Raw genomic sequence first — 15,060 nt, forward strand, 5'->3', positions numbered from 1 at the left:
CCTCCATTTGAATATTGGATCTCCGCTCCAGCTCAGTCACATAGCAAAGCACCACTTGATGTTTTCCAAGGCCACATGTTAGGATCGTCGTCTCAACACTTCATAAACAACATACACGTGATCAAATTTGCACAAAATTATAATTTTTTTCAATTGATATTTCTTTAAAAATAATAGCCGACAAGTTCAATTCAAAAACGTACAGGACGGTTTGGATGAGGTTCAGAATGTTGACAGACAAACGTCAGAATTGCGTGTTCACAATTAAAGTTTTTTGATCCGTCTTTCCTCTAAACCTCAGCTCTGCACATGCAAATGTGTCGGACAACCACATGCCAACCTGCCAGTTATCTACTATTTGTGGCATGGATGGTGCCTTGAATACAATCATTATCAGTAATTAACTCACTGTAGAAACCTTTGGAGACTGTCTTCACTATATATACCACTGTGTCCAGCTCTAGTGTTGCATGTACCATCATTATTAGTCTGTGTGCTCGCTGATGAATAAATTCCCATGTAGAGAACCGTTGTAGTGTTGCATGTTGACATTAGCGTGGCTCTAATGTGTGCTACAATGATACGCTTGTGTTACATGAACAGATTTATCACGGTGGTTGTCATGGTTTCAGAAGAGGAGGTGTGCCTGTAAGTAAAACACAATACTCCGTTGTACAATAGAGTCTGATAATATAAGTTTATCATGAGGTGGAACATTAAAGGCTGTAGATTTATAGAAGTAGAGCTCATGAAGTAAAGGGAAATTGGCGTAAAGGTCTCAAGTTATGAGATGAATCAGCTCCAGATTGGCAGATGATCTTGAATGACGTGTTTTTGTTTTTTAATCTGGCGGCATTTAAAAGTGCATGGATACACCTGGATACACCTGTTCATGTTGTGCAATTAAAACATGAATAGGTGTATCCGGAATTTCATGTTTTGGTAAAACACGACAAAAAAACTCCACGTTTTAGTGTCATTGGATCAATCAAAATGTTTCTGTTGCCGAGACGTACTGAAGATTTCACTTTTAAACCAAAACCAGTCAATAAATGCAATTTATAGCCTTTGGTCCTGGAACTATTATCTTTATTTTAGCAATACAGAGAATCTGGAATTCAACCAAAATGTGCATCTTGTGTGAACGGAGTGTGTTGAGAATGTGATTTAGACTTTAATATTACTTACTTAGTGTGTTTCTTTAGTTTTGTCCCTCTGGTAATAATATGAGTAATGGAGCAGTGTAACAGTGGGAGGTAAACGACACCCTGGCTGTACGTAAAACTAGAAAGAGCTTTTGTTTTTAGCTGATTTGAGGCGATGGCGTTGGTTCTCGGGGCTGATGGCGTTCACTTTCTCCCCCCAGATGAGCTTCCAGGATGACCAGGACCTGGGCTTCATCCGCCGGCAGCTCAGCAGCGGCAGCAGCGAGGAGCACAGTGGCAGCGAGGAGGCGTCCTCCCCCTCCTACTCCTCCGAGCCCGAACCCATCCCTCCGCCACCCACCCAGAGCCCCCCGCCCCCCCCCACCCTTCCAGGCCCTCATACCCCCTCCAGTGCAGTTCACAGACACGCTGCCGCCCGTGCGCTTCTCCCCGCAGCACGTCCCGCGCAGTCGGATGCCCTTCCAGCCGCACCACCCCATCATCCCTCCGCCGCCGCCCCCTCCGAGGACCCTCCTGTCCAGCCGCTCCCCCCTCCACAAAGTCCTCCCCACCAGGGAGGAGATGGAGAAGACCCACCAGCGCTTCCAGACCGCTTCCACCTGCCTCTCGCACGGCCACACCACGGCTGCCACCCTGCGCTCCTCGCAGCCATCCCGCCCGTGCTACCTCCCCCGCCAGCTCAGCCAGCCGCAGCCCCTCCGTCAGACCTCCCCCCAGCCCTCCCCCCAGCTGCTGCGGCCCAGCCAGCTCGTCCTCCAGAGGCACCACCAGCTCCACCACCAGCACAGCTACCAGGGCCCGCTGCCGCCGTCCCTCCAGGACCACGGCCCGCCTCAGTGTCAGAACCACGGCCCCGCCGCGCCCCCCCAGCCCCCGGCCTCCCACTCCTCCCTCCCCACTCACTCTCAGACCTACGAAAGCACGCGGCAGGACCACCAGCCCCAGCAGGTAACGTCTGCAAACCCAGAAAACCACAGCAGCTTCAAACACGCGGCGGCTCACTGCAGCTGTGGCACAGGAAGCAGCGCCTAGCAACAGAAATGCCATATTAAAAATAACAACATTGTGATGCAAGGCGGCTCTTTACAGTCCTGCTGTTCGTCCACACAGCATTAGGCTGGGCATGCACAGAGCAGACATGAAGATGGAAACTTCACTTTTATTTAAGGGCATCGTTCATGCTGATGTCTGCAGTGATTAAAGACTGAATGTTAGTTTGAACTGTAGGTCTCTTTAAACACAATTTACACACATCTGTGAATGTTCAAACGTTTCATTCATGCCACAACCGGGAACATCGGCCATTAATCTGGCGAGTCTGTTCATTGAAAACGGCAATAACACATTACAATCCTCTGCCTGCTGTTGTGCAGTTTCTTTTTTTGCTCCACAAATGCAGCAACCTGCGATCCGCTGTGGATTCAGTCCTCTCGCTATCAGAACCAGTACAAACTGCTGTCTGACGCAGTGTGTAGCTCGTGTCATCCGATGTTATGAGTCCAGCCTTCACAACTTAGTCTGTTAAAAATGTTCATTTGCTGCAGCTTAATACATCCCACCTACTGATCTGTTCAAGAGATAATGAGTGCTATTAATTCTGCCTGTCAGTGGTCGTACAGTCTCAGTGAAACAGGATACCAAACACATAAAATCAATCAAATGAATCCCAAAAAAATAACATTTCAACAAAGTGTGGCTCAGGTGGCAGATGTTGAGCAAGGCACCAAACCAAAATCTGCTCTGTGTGCATAAGACTGAACGTTACTGTCTAAAAGTCTCTTTTTTTGCCATTTGCTGGATTATTGTCAACCTTTACTGCTTTGTAATGACTGTTGCTAAACAAAACAAAACAAAAGGGTTGCAATAAAAATGGTTGTAATAAAACAAAAGGGTGAATCTGTTTTCCTGGAAATCTGACTCTCTTTTTTTTTTTTTTTCAATTTCCTTTCCATCAAGAACAATAAAAACCATAAGAGAGAAAAATAAAGCTTTATGTTCCTCTTCTATCCTCTTCCATCAAATCACAAGCGAAGCCATGTAAAAGCTTGAAAGGAGTCTACCACAGCGAGGACATTCCTTTGTTTTCAGCTCACAAAACATTCATTGCTCAAGTGTTAATCGAGTGTTTTCCGTCTGCAAAGGCTCCGCCGCCTCCACCTCCGCCCTTGCCTCCGCCCTGTGACCCGCCTCCGCTGCCCAAGCCGGGCCAGCAGGCCTCCGACGCCAACCACATGAGCGTGAAGCGTCTGCGCTGGGAGCAGGTGGAGAACTCCGAGGGAACGATCTGGGGCCAGGTGAGCAGGGGGGCGGGGTTCTCCTCCACCCTCCGGCTGTAGGGGTTTGTGTGCTGTGCTGTGCTGTGCTGTGCTGTGGACGCAGCAGAAGCGCCCGACCTGCGAATGTTCCCACTTGGACTGTGAGTTTTCTCAGCCCTCCCACGTTTCTCCTCCCATAATTGGAACGGCCTCCTTATGTGTCTCTGAGTCACGGCGGCATCAAAGCAACAAGCTTGTAAACAGAAATTTCTGGCCAGATTTGATCTGAAATTCTGAGACTTTCTGATCCAGAAACGAGTCTTGGCCCTGTGCTCCTGTCTAGCTCGGGGAGGATTCGGAGTACGATAAGCTCAGCGACATGGTGAAGTACTTGGACCTCGACCTGCACTTTGGGACTCAGCGCAGACCCAGTGAGTTCACTACTTCATCACGCGTCATGTCTTTGTGTGGACCATGTTGAACGTCGTGCGATAAATCTGCTTTACAGTGGAACATTTTCAAAGTATTGGATTATAAGTGTCTGTTTTGTTTTGTACCTTCACAGTTATGATGTTCTCCATAATCCTGCTTGGGCTCATTCATCCATCCATTCTCCATCAGGCACCACTCCTCCCTCTTCTTTTCTGTCTCTCAGTAATAACACAGGTCTGCCAATGGAACGTCCTGTTACTCTTCTGGATGGCAGAGCTGTGCTATTAAGCCATCAACGGGCTTGTTGTAACTTCAGATGTGTGTTTGTTGACTTTCCCCCCCGGTGCCTGGAGAACGCATCCTCACACTGTCGTTAAAATTATCAGTCTCCCCTCCAGAGCCAGCCTTCCTGCCGGAGAACTTCAAAAAGAAAGACGTGGTGGAGATTCTGTCTCATAAGAAAGCCTACAACGCCTGTGAGTACTACGAGGACCAGAAGTCCGCTGATTGCTATTCCTTTTGGACGAAACTTCCAATTTATTATTAAAGGGGCCATATTCTGTAAACTTCACTTTCTAAAGGTTTTCCAACCGTACTAATCGTCCCTATACCTGGACTGACGTCCCAGAAGTGAAGACAGTCTGTCCTCTCTCTCCCTGGCTTGTTTCACTTTTTTAAAAGTGTGTTGCTCCAACCAGCCAATCAGAAATCAAACCCTGTATAGTGTCATCGGGGGTTTAGCCAATCCCAATCAAGGTAGGCGCCTCCCTTTGACTCCTCCCACAATCAGGCAGCTCTGCTCTGGCACATGGCACCATGTGAGGAAGTACCTCCTCTTCCCAAGATGGGCATGTGTGGGCTGAGCCAGTCCAGCTCACACAGACACAGCAGATTCTGAATGCAGCTCCTATCATCCAATATTTAAATGGAGGAAAATCAAGGAGAAGCGAGAAACTTTGAATACTGAAGGTTTCTGGACCGACCAGACCAGGAGGAGGAGATGGAACGATGGAGAATATGACTCCTTTTACTCTCACGCAAAATCATGACCTCGTTTATTTTAAATGTCCCATATTTATTTATTTACAATTCTCACTTGACTTTATCGGTAAGTTTTTGTTTGCTTCACCGTGAGAGTATTAAACAGCAGAGTATTAAAGGTGAGAGAGAGGTCGAGCTCACTGGAGCTCAGAATCCACATCTGGTGTCAAGTTGAGGTGAAATAACCTTCATGGTGGAACGGCTTGCTCTCTTTAGTGGAAAGAGAACTTTTCCTGGCCTTTAATAAAACCTGATTTCAAGTTTCATTGAGCTTCGTCCTCCCCGCAGCCATCCTCATCGCCCACCTGAAGCTGTCCCCCGCCGAGCTTCGCCAGGTCCTGATGAACATGACCACCGACCGGCTGGAGCCGGCCCACATCAAGCAGCTGCTGCTCTACGCCCCCGACGACGACGAGGTCAAGCAGTACGAGCAGTTCGACGAGGATCCGGCCAAGCTGAGCGCGCCGGACCAGTTCATCTTCCAGGTGGCGGCGGCGGGGAAGACGCCGACACGTTTTTAAAAAAAAAGAAAGAAGTGGCGGAGGAACCTGTGGAAACGAGTGTCCTGTGTGTTTTAGATGTTGATGGTGCCCGAGTACAAGACTCGCCTGCGGAGCCTCCACTTCAAGACCACGCTGCAGGAGAGGACGGAGGAGATGAAGGTGGCGTACGATTACATTTACAAGGCCTCGGTGGAGCTGAAGAGCAGCAAGAAACTGGCCAAAATCCTGGAGGTAAAGCTTCGCCGCATTGTTATTCACCGCGAGCGCTCACGGTAGTAACTGGGCTGCTTTCCGTCACTCCAACAGTTTGTTCTGGCGATGGGGAACTACCTGAACAACGGCCAACCCAAGAGCAGCCGGACGACCAGTTTCAAGATCAACTTCCTCACCGAGGTACAGTGAGGACTGTTCAGCCGCCGCCGGCTCGTTTTGACTGGGAGTCGTTCATTTCCTGCGTTTTGTCTTCGTAGCTGAGCACCACCAAGACCGTCGACGGAAAATCCACCTTTCTCCACATTCTGGCCAAATCTCTGTGCCAACATTTCCCCGAGCTGCTGAACTTCTCCAGAGACCTGACCACGGTGCCTCTGGCCGCTAAAGGTACCAAGACCATTCTGCAGCAGAGATCTGAGTCAAACGTTCTGGTTTTTTAAACTTCTTGTCACTCACGTAGGTTCTTCAGATTGAATGTTTTTAAAAACAGAGAGAAGAGAGGTAGCAAGGGGCGTAGAAAGAGTGAGAGGTAGGAAGTGGCAGAGCGAAAGCGAGGTAGACGAGAGAGGGAGAAAGAGAGGTATAGTGAGAGAGAGGTAGAGAGGATGGGTAGAAAGAGAGAGAGGTAGAAAGAGAAAGGATGCGTGAGAGAGAGAGGTAGAGAGTGGGATGGAAAGAGAGCGGTAGAAAGGTAGAGAGAGAAAGAGAGGTACAGGGGGGTAAAAAGAGAGGTTGACAGAAAGTGAGGTAGAGCAAGAGAGAGAGGTAGTATTTTCTTAGTCTGAACAGCTCCTCGCTGACGTAGCGACTCCATCACTCCGTTTTGTGTGTGACAGTCCACCAGAGGGTGGTGATCACGGAGCTGAGTGACCTCCACGCCACCATCCAGGACATCAGGACGGCCTGTCAGAAGATCACGCCCACCCCCGAGGACCACTTCGCCTCCGTCATGAGCGTACGTACGCCCTCGGCCTCCGACACGCCCGGCGACTCTTTGAGTTTCTCCTCGGTGACGTGAACGTCTGCGCCCACAGAGCTTCCTGGAGAACAGCCACCCGGCGGTCCAGTCCCTGGAGTCCCTGCAGAGCCGAGCCATGGACGAGTTCACCAAGGTGGCCTCCTTCTTCGGGGAGGACAGCAAGTCCACCAGCACCGAGTCCTTCTTCGGCATCTTCGCCGACTTTATATCCAAATTCGAGGTGAGCTGGTGACGACGCCATCCAGCATCTGAGCGTCCGACCGCTGACCGACGAAAACGAAGCGTTGAGCCGATGACCGACGAAAACGAAGCGTACGACCGCTGACCGATGAAAACAAAGTGTACGACCGCTGACCAACGAAAATTAAGCGTTGAGCCGCTGACCGACGAAAACGAAGCGTCCGACTGCTCATGGAGACAAAACTTCATGTTTCTGGTGATTGAGATGAGCTGCGGGGTGATTTTGACTTCTGGAGGAGTGAACTCAAAACAAAGCTTCTCAGGAGATCAGTACGGTGGCCCAGAAGGGCCAACAGCACAACACAACAACAGAAACAGTCACAATACAACAACAACACAGAGAAAATTCAGCTATGTGGAATTAAATTAAACCAAAACAATGTAAACTGGGTGAAAAGGGAAGAAAACACAATAATCTCTCACGTCTGTGAATTTGACAGAAACCATGTTATCTTCAGTCAATAGATCATTTTAATGACAAACTGCAGTTCATGTTTTCACATTTGGCTGAATCTAATAATTCACCTCCAGTCACTGACGTAAACGAACGTCAGGATCCTGTCCCGCCCCCTGCAGCGTGCGGTGCAGCGCGGCGGAGCGCGGATGAGCGCGGTGAAACGCGGCGGAGCGCGGAGGACGCGGTGGAACGCGGTGGCGCGGTAGAGCGGTGAAACACGGCGCAGCGCGGCGGAGCGCGGAGGAGCGCGGCGCCCGGCGGCTCCTTCAGTCCTTTTATAAGCGATCGTGATTCTTCAGCTGGTAAAAATACCAGCGTGAAAATCCCACGAGTGCCTCCACTCCGCCGTGCAGGGCTGCCGTGAAAAGCTGCTTGCATAATATGTGAAAAGCACCATTGTGTCGTCTGTTTACTTTTTTTTTGTTGTGAAAAATGTTCATTGAACACTGGGTGAATTTCAGAGGTCAAACTATCTTTTTTTAATTATTATTATTTACATTTTTCATGAAGGAAAGCCACTGATAATGCAACTTTTTGAAAACACGATGATTCATGTCCACAGTTGTTTTTTCCCCCCACATAGAAACACACAGTTCAGTGGGCTCGTCACTTGTTAAAAGTAGATAGATAGATAGATAGATAGATAGATAGATAGATAGATAGATAGATAGATAGATGAAACATGTTACGCCTCCATTTCCCACAATGCACCATTATTTAAAGAGATAGGCCAAGCCTGTAACAATACACAGTCCGCTTAATCAAAACGGGACAAAACAATTATACACAATAATATTCACATTTTATTTTGTAGCCAGTAACGACGGTGTCCAGCATGAATGTAGAACGATTATTTTTATACTAAATATAATTACCGATTCTACATTCTACAAAAACATTGCAGTTACTGAATCTGACCTCGTTGAGTTTCCACGACCGCCAGTTTAGAGGTTTTATTGAAAGTCTTGCGGCGTGCCGGGGCTCAGCTTCTGCTGCCTGGGGGCCGCTCCGGGGCGACCTTACAACAGCAACCAACAGCTCCCACTAGTGGCCCCACATGCCACAATTACATTGTTTGTTTGGGGTTTTTTTGGCGGGGGGGTCAGAATGGTGCCCTGGAAACGTGAAACTCTCCTGATCTTTGTAGAAACGTCGGGTTTTCTCTTCCAGAGGGCGCTGAACGAGACCCAGACTCCGGAAAACCCCCGCAGCCCCCGGCTGTCCTCCCCCCTGGCCTGGTAGATGCAGGAACAGCCGGCCGGTGTCCAGCCGCCGCCGCCGCCGAAGGCCGGCCGGCTTCTCCACAGCCAAAGTGCCAATCAGATTCCAACAGAGACGCTGGAACGCGGCAGAGCAGAGACCACGTTACCCTGGAAACGCGCCGCATAGATCTGTAGATACAGAGCCAGTTTACTGATCCTCCAGGTGCTGATAGAGCGGTCCACACACACACACACACACACACACACACACACACACACACACACACACACACACACACACACACACACACACACACACACACACACACACACACACACACATGTGACGACGGCCCGGTCTGGATATTTACTTGTGTTTTATGATGCAACCATCAAAGTTTATATTTTCTATCAGATCATATTTGAAACCTGTAAAGATTAGGTGTAGACGTAGTCTGACGAGTTAGTGGCGAGTTTGACGGCACGCTCACGTCCTCCCATCACGCAGGATTTATTTATTTGTTTATTTATTTATTTATTTATTTATTTATCTTCAGTTTTAAAATAAAAGTTCTGTTTCCTGCCTCCTTCCGAAGCCCCTCGCTTCACTTTTACGTTCCCCAACTCTCCCATCGGCTGATCTCCTCTGTCAAGACTATAGAGATGTAGCATCTAATGCTTGTAATTTGACATCAGCATCACTGATGCTGAGGAAAATGATGACAGCAGATCGGCTTATTGAAACGTTTTGAACATGAAACGCCAACTTTAAACTTATACCGGTGACAATAAAAAGCATTGTAGGCTGTTTTATAAATGTAACATGTTTATGGTTTTAAAGCTCAGATTTAAGTTGATAATTTGATTATGTATTTTAACAGATTTTAAACTGGTCAGGTTCATTAAAGCTTTAGTATTAGCTCCAAAAAGTCTCTCTCAAGGTTCCTGTTTTGACTTAAAAATGCTAATCAAGACCAAAACTCTCACTTTAATTCAAAGTCTTTTAATCAAATTCAAAGCTTTTGGCTCCAGATTTTTCCTCCACATTGCGAAATTAAAACATTTTTATTGAATCATTTTGATTGACATTTTCCTCTTCCAGCGGGAACGACACACATCACACTCATTTAGAAGCTTTTGCTTGAATGGATCTACAGTTTTTAGTGAGTTTTAGTACTTTCTACTCATACTGATCTGGTAATGGATGGTTTCAGCAGATTTAATGAGCTGAGCTTTCAGTTTCTGAGTTGAGAATAATTGGATTAAAACATGATGTAATGTTCCGTAGACCATTTCGTGTTTCTGCTTTGCACAGACTTTAGAACCTTTCTAAACCTGTCCAGGCATCAAAATCACAAATCATGATTTCATTTCGTTTCCTTTCCATGTGTGTGTGTTTCCTGCTTCACATTTCTTCGGTTCTGCTCGGGCGCCTGGCAGGTGACCCGAGGCCATTTTCCAGCTTTCATCACAAAACAATGAAGCAACTTCTTCTTTCCGTTGGATCCTGACGTCTACGTCCAACGTTGTGAGTGGAGGAGTAAATCTTTCCCCATTTATTTACCCTCCTCTTGTTAAAATCGTCCCTCCAGAGAGACGAGAGCGGACGAACGGTTTGTTCTGGCTGAAGCCGGTGGGCGGCTGCTGGGGGAACCCACGTCAGACGAGCAGGGAGAGGAAGGAACACACAGCACCCTACTGTAAATGGTTATTTCCTGCTTCTCTGGTCGTCATGGCGACGCCATGACTCACCAACAGTACAGTGTAATACTGTGATGTATTTATGTCCACCAACTATGGTTGAGACTGTAAATTCAGTTTTTTTTTGCTATGCACTGCTCATTTGCAGCCGTACTGTGCATGTCCTTCACTTTCTGTTCCTATGTCATCAGGAGACCACCCCAAGACCCTTTTCTTTTTAAATTTTATTTCTTCTTCCACAGCTTCGGTCAAGCTTTCAGAGTTTTAATTTAAAAAGAAAATGCTGCTCCAGGTGTAGTAACAGTGTTTCTCGTCCCGGTCGATGCATGTTGGTGTTAAGATGTGCAGCTGGTAGCGTTTCCCTCCCTGCATATTTCAGTTTCTAGTAAAAATACTCTTCTGTTAGTTCCTTCCCTTTTATAATTGTTTTTTTCTTCTATATTTTTTTTTTTTATACTAATGTTTTCACGACTTGTGAGCGTTTGGCCCCTATTGTTTGCTTTCGAGTGAAGGACATGTTTTTTTTGTTTTTCTTTTGAAGGATAAAAATATGCTTGAAGTAACGCTGCCTGACTCGTGTCTGATATTCCACAACACGCTTCTTCAATATTCTTACATTTGATTTATAATATCGTGTCTGAAGAAACAAAGACTTGGTGAACTCAGTGAAGAAGCCATTTTTGGTTAAATGTTGGATTCGCTATTTCTATATTTTCTCTTATGATTCGATACGGTCCAATTTTATTCTTATCAATTTCAGACATGTCAACACAGATACAAAATACAAAGAAAATGAAAACATTTATACACATACACATATATACTCCTTGTAAATAATAATCTAAATAATTTCGATCTGTAATGAAAATACATTTACACACACTATACATACTTATATATATACATGTTTAACACAATGTATATCTGATTTACGGAAGAGTTTTAGGGCCACTGAAGAAAAAAAAATTTGGAGGCAAAAAAACAACAACCTTCGTGCACTCCAGAAAAAGTTGAAAATCAAAGTCGAGATTTTTTTTGTCTTTTCTGGAATAAAAAAAAACAAAAAAAACCTTTGTGCACTCCAGAAAAAGTCGAAAATCAAAAGTCGCAATTTTTTTTCCCCAGAGGTTAAAAAAACAAAAAAACTTTGTGCACTCCCGAAAAAGTCGAAAATCAAAGTCGAGATTTTTTTGGGAGGTTAAGAAAAAAAACAAAAAAAACTTTGTGCACTCCGTAAAAAGTCGAAAATCAAAGTCGAGATTTTTTAATTTTCAAGGTGGAAAAAAGTGTTTTTTTTTTACAAAGTTCGTCCATCCACATGCCAGCACGTGTGACTGCTTCTACAAAATGCATCGCAGACAGTTTATTAAAGTGGTGAAAAGATGCTTCAGAACAGAATCTAGCTCATAAACACAGTGAGTTATCAGTATCAGGACTAGAAGAGACCGAGCAGCCTGCAGCGCTGATCCGTCACGGAAGTTCGTGGAGTACGAAGGACAAAGACACAGAACCCGGCGTGCTTATTTAAATGTGTTATTATCAATCTTTTGTTCTGGAGTGCAAAGTTGTTTTTTTAATCTCCGAAAAAAAAATCTGAACTTTGATTTTCGACTTTTTCTGGAGTGCACAAAGGTTTTGTTTTTTTAACCTCTGGGAAAAAAAAAAATCTCGACATTGATTTTGGAATTTTTTCTGGAGTGCACGAAGTTGTTTTTTTTAACCTAAAAAAAAAAAGAAAATCTCGACTGACTTTCAACTTCTTCTGGAGTGCACGAAGGTTTGGTTGTTTTTAGCCTCCAAATTTCTTTTTTTCTTCAGTGGCCCTAATACCCTTCCGTTTGAGTTAAATGTTTGTTCTAATCAGAACAACGTCAGGACATCAGTGACTCACTGTTGCCACCTGCTGGACAGAAGTAGTGTTACTTAGAACTGAAGCTGAAGAATCAAATAAATGAAGCAGTTTAGTTTCTTCGTATACTTTATTTTCTTTGGAAAGGTATAACCAAGCATTCATGTTACATGTTTTATTCCATATTTAAGCTCACTGGACAGAATACATACAAAAACTATCGATCTCAAAAAGAAAAAAAATGCAGCATCATCACATCTAGTTTGATGGCGTTTGTTTTGTCGCTTATCGGGGTAAGGCAGTGAAGCGAACGGAGCAGGACGGGGATTCTCATCTGGAACCTTCTCCACTGGTACCATGTCCACTCAGATCTGCGGGAACTGAACCCGAGGCCAACAAACAACAACAAAGAGAAAAAAAAATACAACAAAGCCATTTCTTGACCTGGTAAAAGTCTGACACCACGTCACTGCTGAGGCTCCACGACAAAGTGTGTGTGCGCTCAACTCAGTGGGACAGACTAAAGAAGAAAACCTCGGAACCGGTGTTACGCTGAATTGTGTCAGACTGCAGTGAATTGCCCCCCCCACCCCCAGGTTAAATAAACAAGACAACTGATAATGATGACAATGAATGACCTCATTGCTAGAAAAGTAGTTTGAAAGGTCATTAAATGTAGGTAAATATCTTCAGAATGCTTCCGCCCCATAGGATGAATTCATCAGTGTAACATTCACACATGGAACAGTTCTATTTACCGTCGGGCAGCCGATTAAACGGGGGAGGCAATTCTCTGCGGCGAGGCAGTTTTTCAGCGGAGAACTCTTCACTACATTCACTCACTCGCAGCCAGAACAGACAGACCCAAACATCAGATTCATTAAAAAAAAAAAAAAAAAGATATTGTGTGCAATCAGGCTGCGAGAGTCACGCATCCTGCTACTTCTGCATTAAAAAAAGAAAAAGAAAGAAAAACCCATAATCAACCCAAACACATTTAAATATAACTTCTGTTTCCTCCCTGCGTCCCTGAAACACTGTTCATACAGTAACATTACATACAACGCTCCGTTCATAAGGCATGATTTACATTTAAAGACTGCATTAATTACGTCAAGCCACAGGGAATGTGTGTGTAGTAAATAAATACAAGGCTGATGGGGGATGTGGGGGGGGGGGGAGAGAGAGAGAGAGAGAGCGAGAGAGAGAGAGCGATGGTCGATCGAGTGTGGCGACGACTGGAAGCCTGCAGTCACCAGCTACACTTGAACTTTTTGGTTGTTTTTTTTTTTCCTACGTCAGCTGCTCATGTTCATGCCCCCAACAAACACATCTTGTGGTTTCCTTCTTGTTTTAAGGCCTTTTTCAACATAAAAAAAAACCTAAATATAAAACACCTCGCCCGGGAAGTCGCAACGGTCCAGAACTCCTCGGTGCTCCTGCAGAGGTTCGGTCTTGAGCCTCCAGTCTTTTTCACAACTGATTGTCTGGAGCCTTGTTCTGCAGCGGTGTGTGTGTGTGTGTGTGTGTGTGTGTGTGTGTGTGTGTGTGTGTGTTGCAACTCATCATCTGGCATCATCATGGAGGTCAAGTGTACGCTGCGTCCTGGTTCATATATATCAACATATTCTGTTCACATTTGAGAAAGTGATTAATTTGACTATTCAATGTTTTTCCCGTCACGTTTCCCCGACTAGCAGGCGTCAAACCTCAAGTTTGAGTCATTTAATGTTGAGAGAATAAAGTTCTAACTGTGGTTCTGTGGTCATGTGTATGAAACTAGACGTTTGCTAATCGATTACGCTGATTGACCTCCATGATGACGCCAGACGCTGCATCACGTGGCTGCAGACACAAGCCGGGGGGGCGACCAGACCCTCGGAGGCGCTTGAAGGACCGGAGCTCTCCTCACAGGACGGTGCTCTCACTGTCCAGCTCACAGTCTTTAGGAAGAGGCAGCGAGGTGGAGGAGGAAGAGGAGGAGGAGGAAGAGGAGAACGGCGGCTGCAGCTGGTCCACGACGAGCTCAGAAACCGGAGCTCGACTTGTCCCTTTGAAAGACACGGCAGCGTCTGGAGCGGACGACAACGGGAGAGAAGAGACGATCACTTCACTGTTTGATTTACCGAGAAAAAAAACCTCCGCGTGGTTGCCATGACGACACCAACACCCCACAGACATAAATACACCGGTCGTGCCCACATGAGATGAACAGCAGATGACAAACATGTGCTGAATGAAAACAATCGGTGGGTGATATCTGTGTGGGTAATACTGTGAACAGCAGGGGGCGCTGCATGCTATGAGGCAGGACAGAACAACTTTGTTGTGGGACAATAAAAGTGCAGGGAAACACCAAAGCTTCAACTGAAAAACAATAAGAATATAAACATGCGTGTTAGAGGGAGAGTGTCTGTAGAAACCAGTGATCTGATGATCAGCCTGATGAATGAGATCTGATGCCGGACTGTCGTTACACCCTGAAGTTTTAAACCTTTCAGATTGTTCTAGTAGTGAAATAAGACTTCCTGCATACTGTGTGTATTTGTCGCTTAATAATGGCCGAGTATCAAGTGTTTCATGCTCTCGATTCTAAAATCAGAGATTAAACGTCGGGGGGATGTGAAGCAACCAAACTGTTGTAATAAAGAAACGTGGAAAAAACTTTATTGAACCTAAAAGTACCAGATTAAAAGAATCACCGGCGTTTTCTTAAAAGCAGCACGAGTGGAAAATGCCATAAATATTTAAGTGTTTCTGTGGTTTTAAGCACTAAAAACCTTCTAGTTGTAGTTTAAAGCGTCTCACTGCTCCACGGAGGAGATGAAAGGACTTTTCCTCCGGCCTGTAGGGGGCGTCGTCCCGGAACTACGTTTCTATTCACCTTTATCCTTTCGTGTGTCATTTCGATATTTTCATGTTGATGGTAGGCGCAGGGCGACAGTTCGGCATCAGTGCCAAGATAAATGATGTGTGATGGCGGCAGGCAAAATAAAACTGCTGTGGTGACGGAGGAGAGTTT

General features: G+C 45.8%; 2 protein-coding genes across 3 annotated transcripts in view; one reads left to right on the forward strand and one right to left on the reverse strand.

Moving 5' to 3' along the window:
• grid2ipb (glutamate receptor, ionotropic, delta 2 (Grid2) interacting protein, b) overlaps nucleotides 1-8,528 on the forward strand; it is a gene marked incomplete at both ends in the record, with an annotated part of 31,118 nt that extends 22,590 nt beyond the window's left edge. Inside the window, 13 exon segments of the mRNA XM_080479634.1 lie at nucleotides 604-648; nucleotides 1,367-1,519; nucleotides 1,521-2,114; nucleotides 3,308-3,460; nucleotides 3,765-3,852; nucleotides 4,252-4,329; nucleotides 5,183-5,379; nucleotides 5,473-5,628; nucleotides 5,704-5,790; nucleotides 5,868-5,997; nucleotides 6,447-6,565; nucleotides 6,645-6,809; nucleotides 8,457-8,528. Of these exon segments, the coding sequence (XP_080335760.1) occupies nucleotides 604-648; nucleotides 1,367-1,519; nucleotides 1,521-2,114; nucleotides 3,308-3,460; nucleotides 3,765-3,852; nucleotides 4,252-4,329; nucleotides 5,183-5,379; nucleotides 5,473-5,628; nucleotides 5,704-5,790; nucleotides 5,868-5,997; nucleotides 6,447-6,565; nucleotides 6,645-6,809; nucleotides 8,457-8,528 (2,037 nt within the window).
• Nucleotides 8,529-12,158: 3,630 nt separating this feature from the next.
• Nucleotides 12,159-15,060, reverse strand: part of arhgap17a (Rho GTPase activating protein 17a) — a 32,348-nt gene continuing 29,446 nt past the window's right edge. For both annotated transcript variants that reach the window (XM_080458652.1, XM_080458651.1), the window contains one exon: nucleotides 12,159-14,110. In XM_080458652.1, the coding sequence (XP_080314778.1) occupies nucleotides 13,947-14,110 (164 nt within the window). In that variant the 3' untranslated portion in view covers nucleotides 12,159-13,946. The remainder of the gene's footprint in view (nucleotides 14,111-15,060) is intronic.

This window comes from Lipophrys pholis (assembly GCF_963383615.2).
Source record: "Lipophrys pholis genome assembly, chromosome: 1".
Classification (NCBI taxonomy): Eukaryota; Metazoa; Chordata; class Actinopteri; order Blenniiformes; family Blenniidae; genus Lipophrys; species Lipophrys pholis.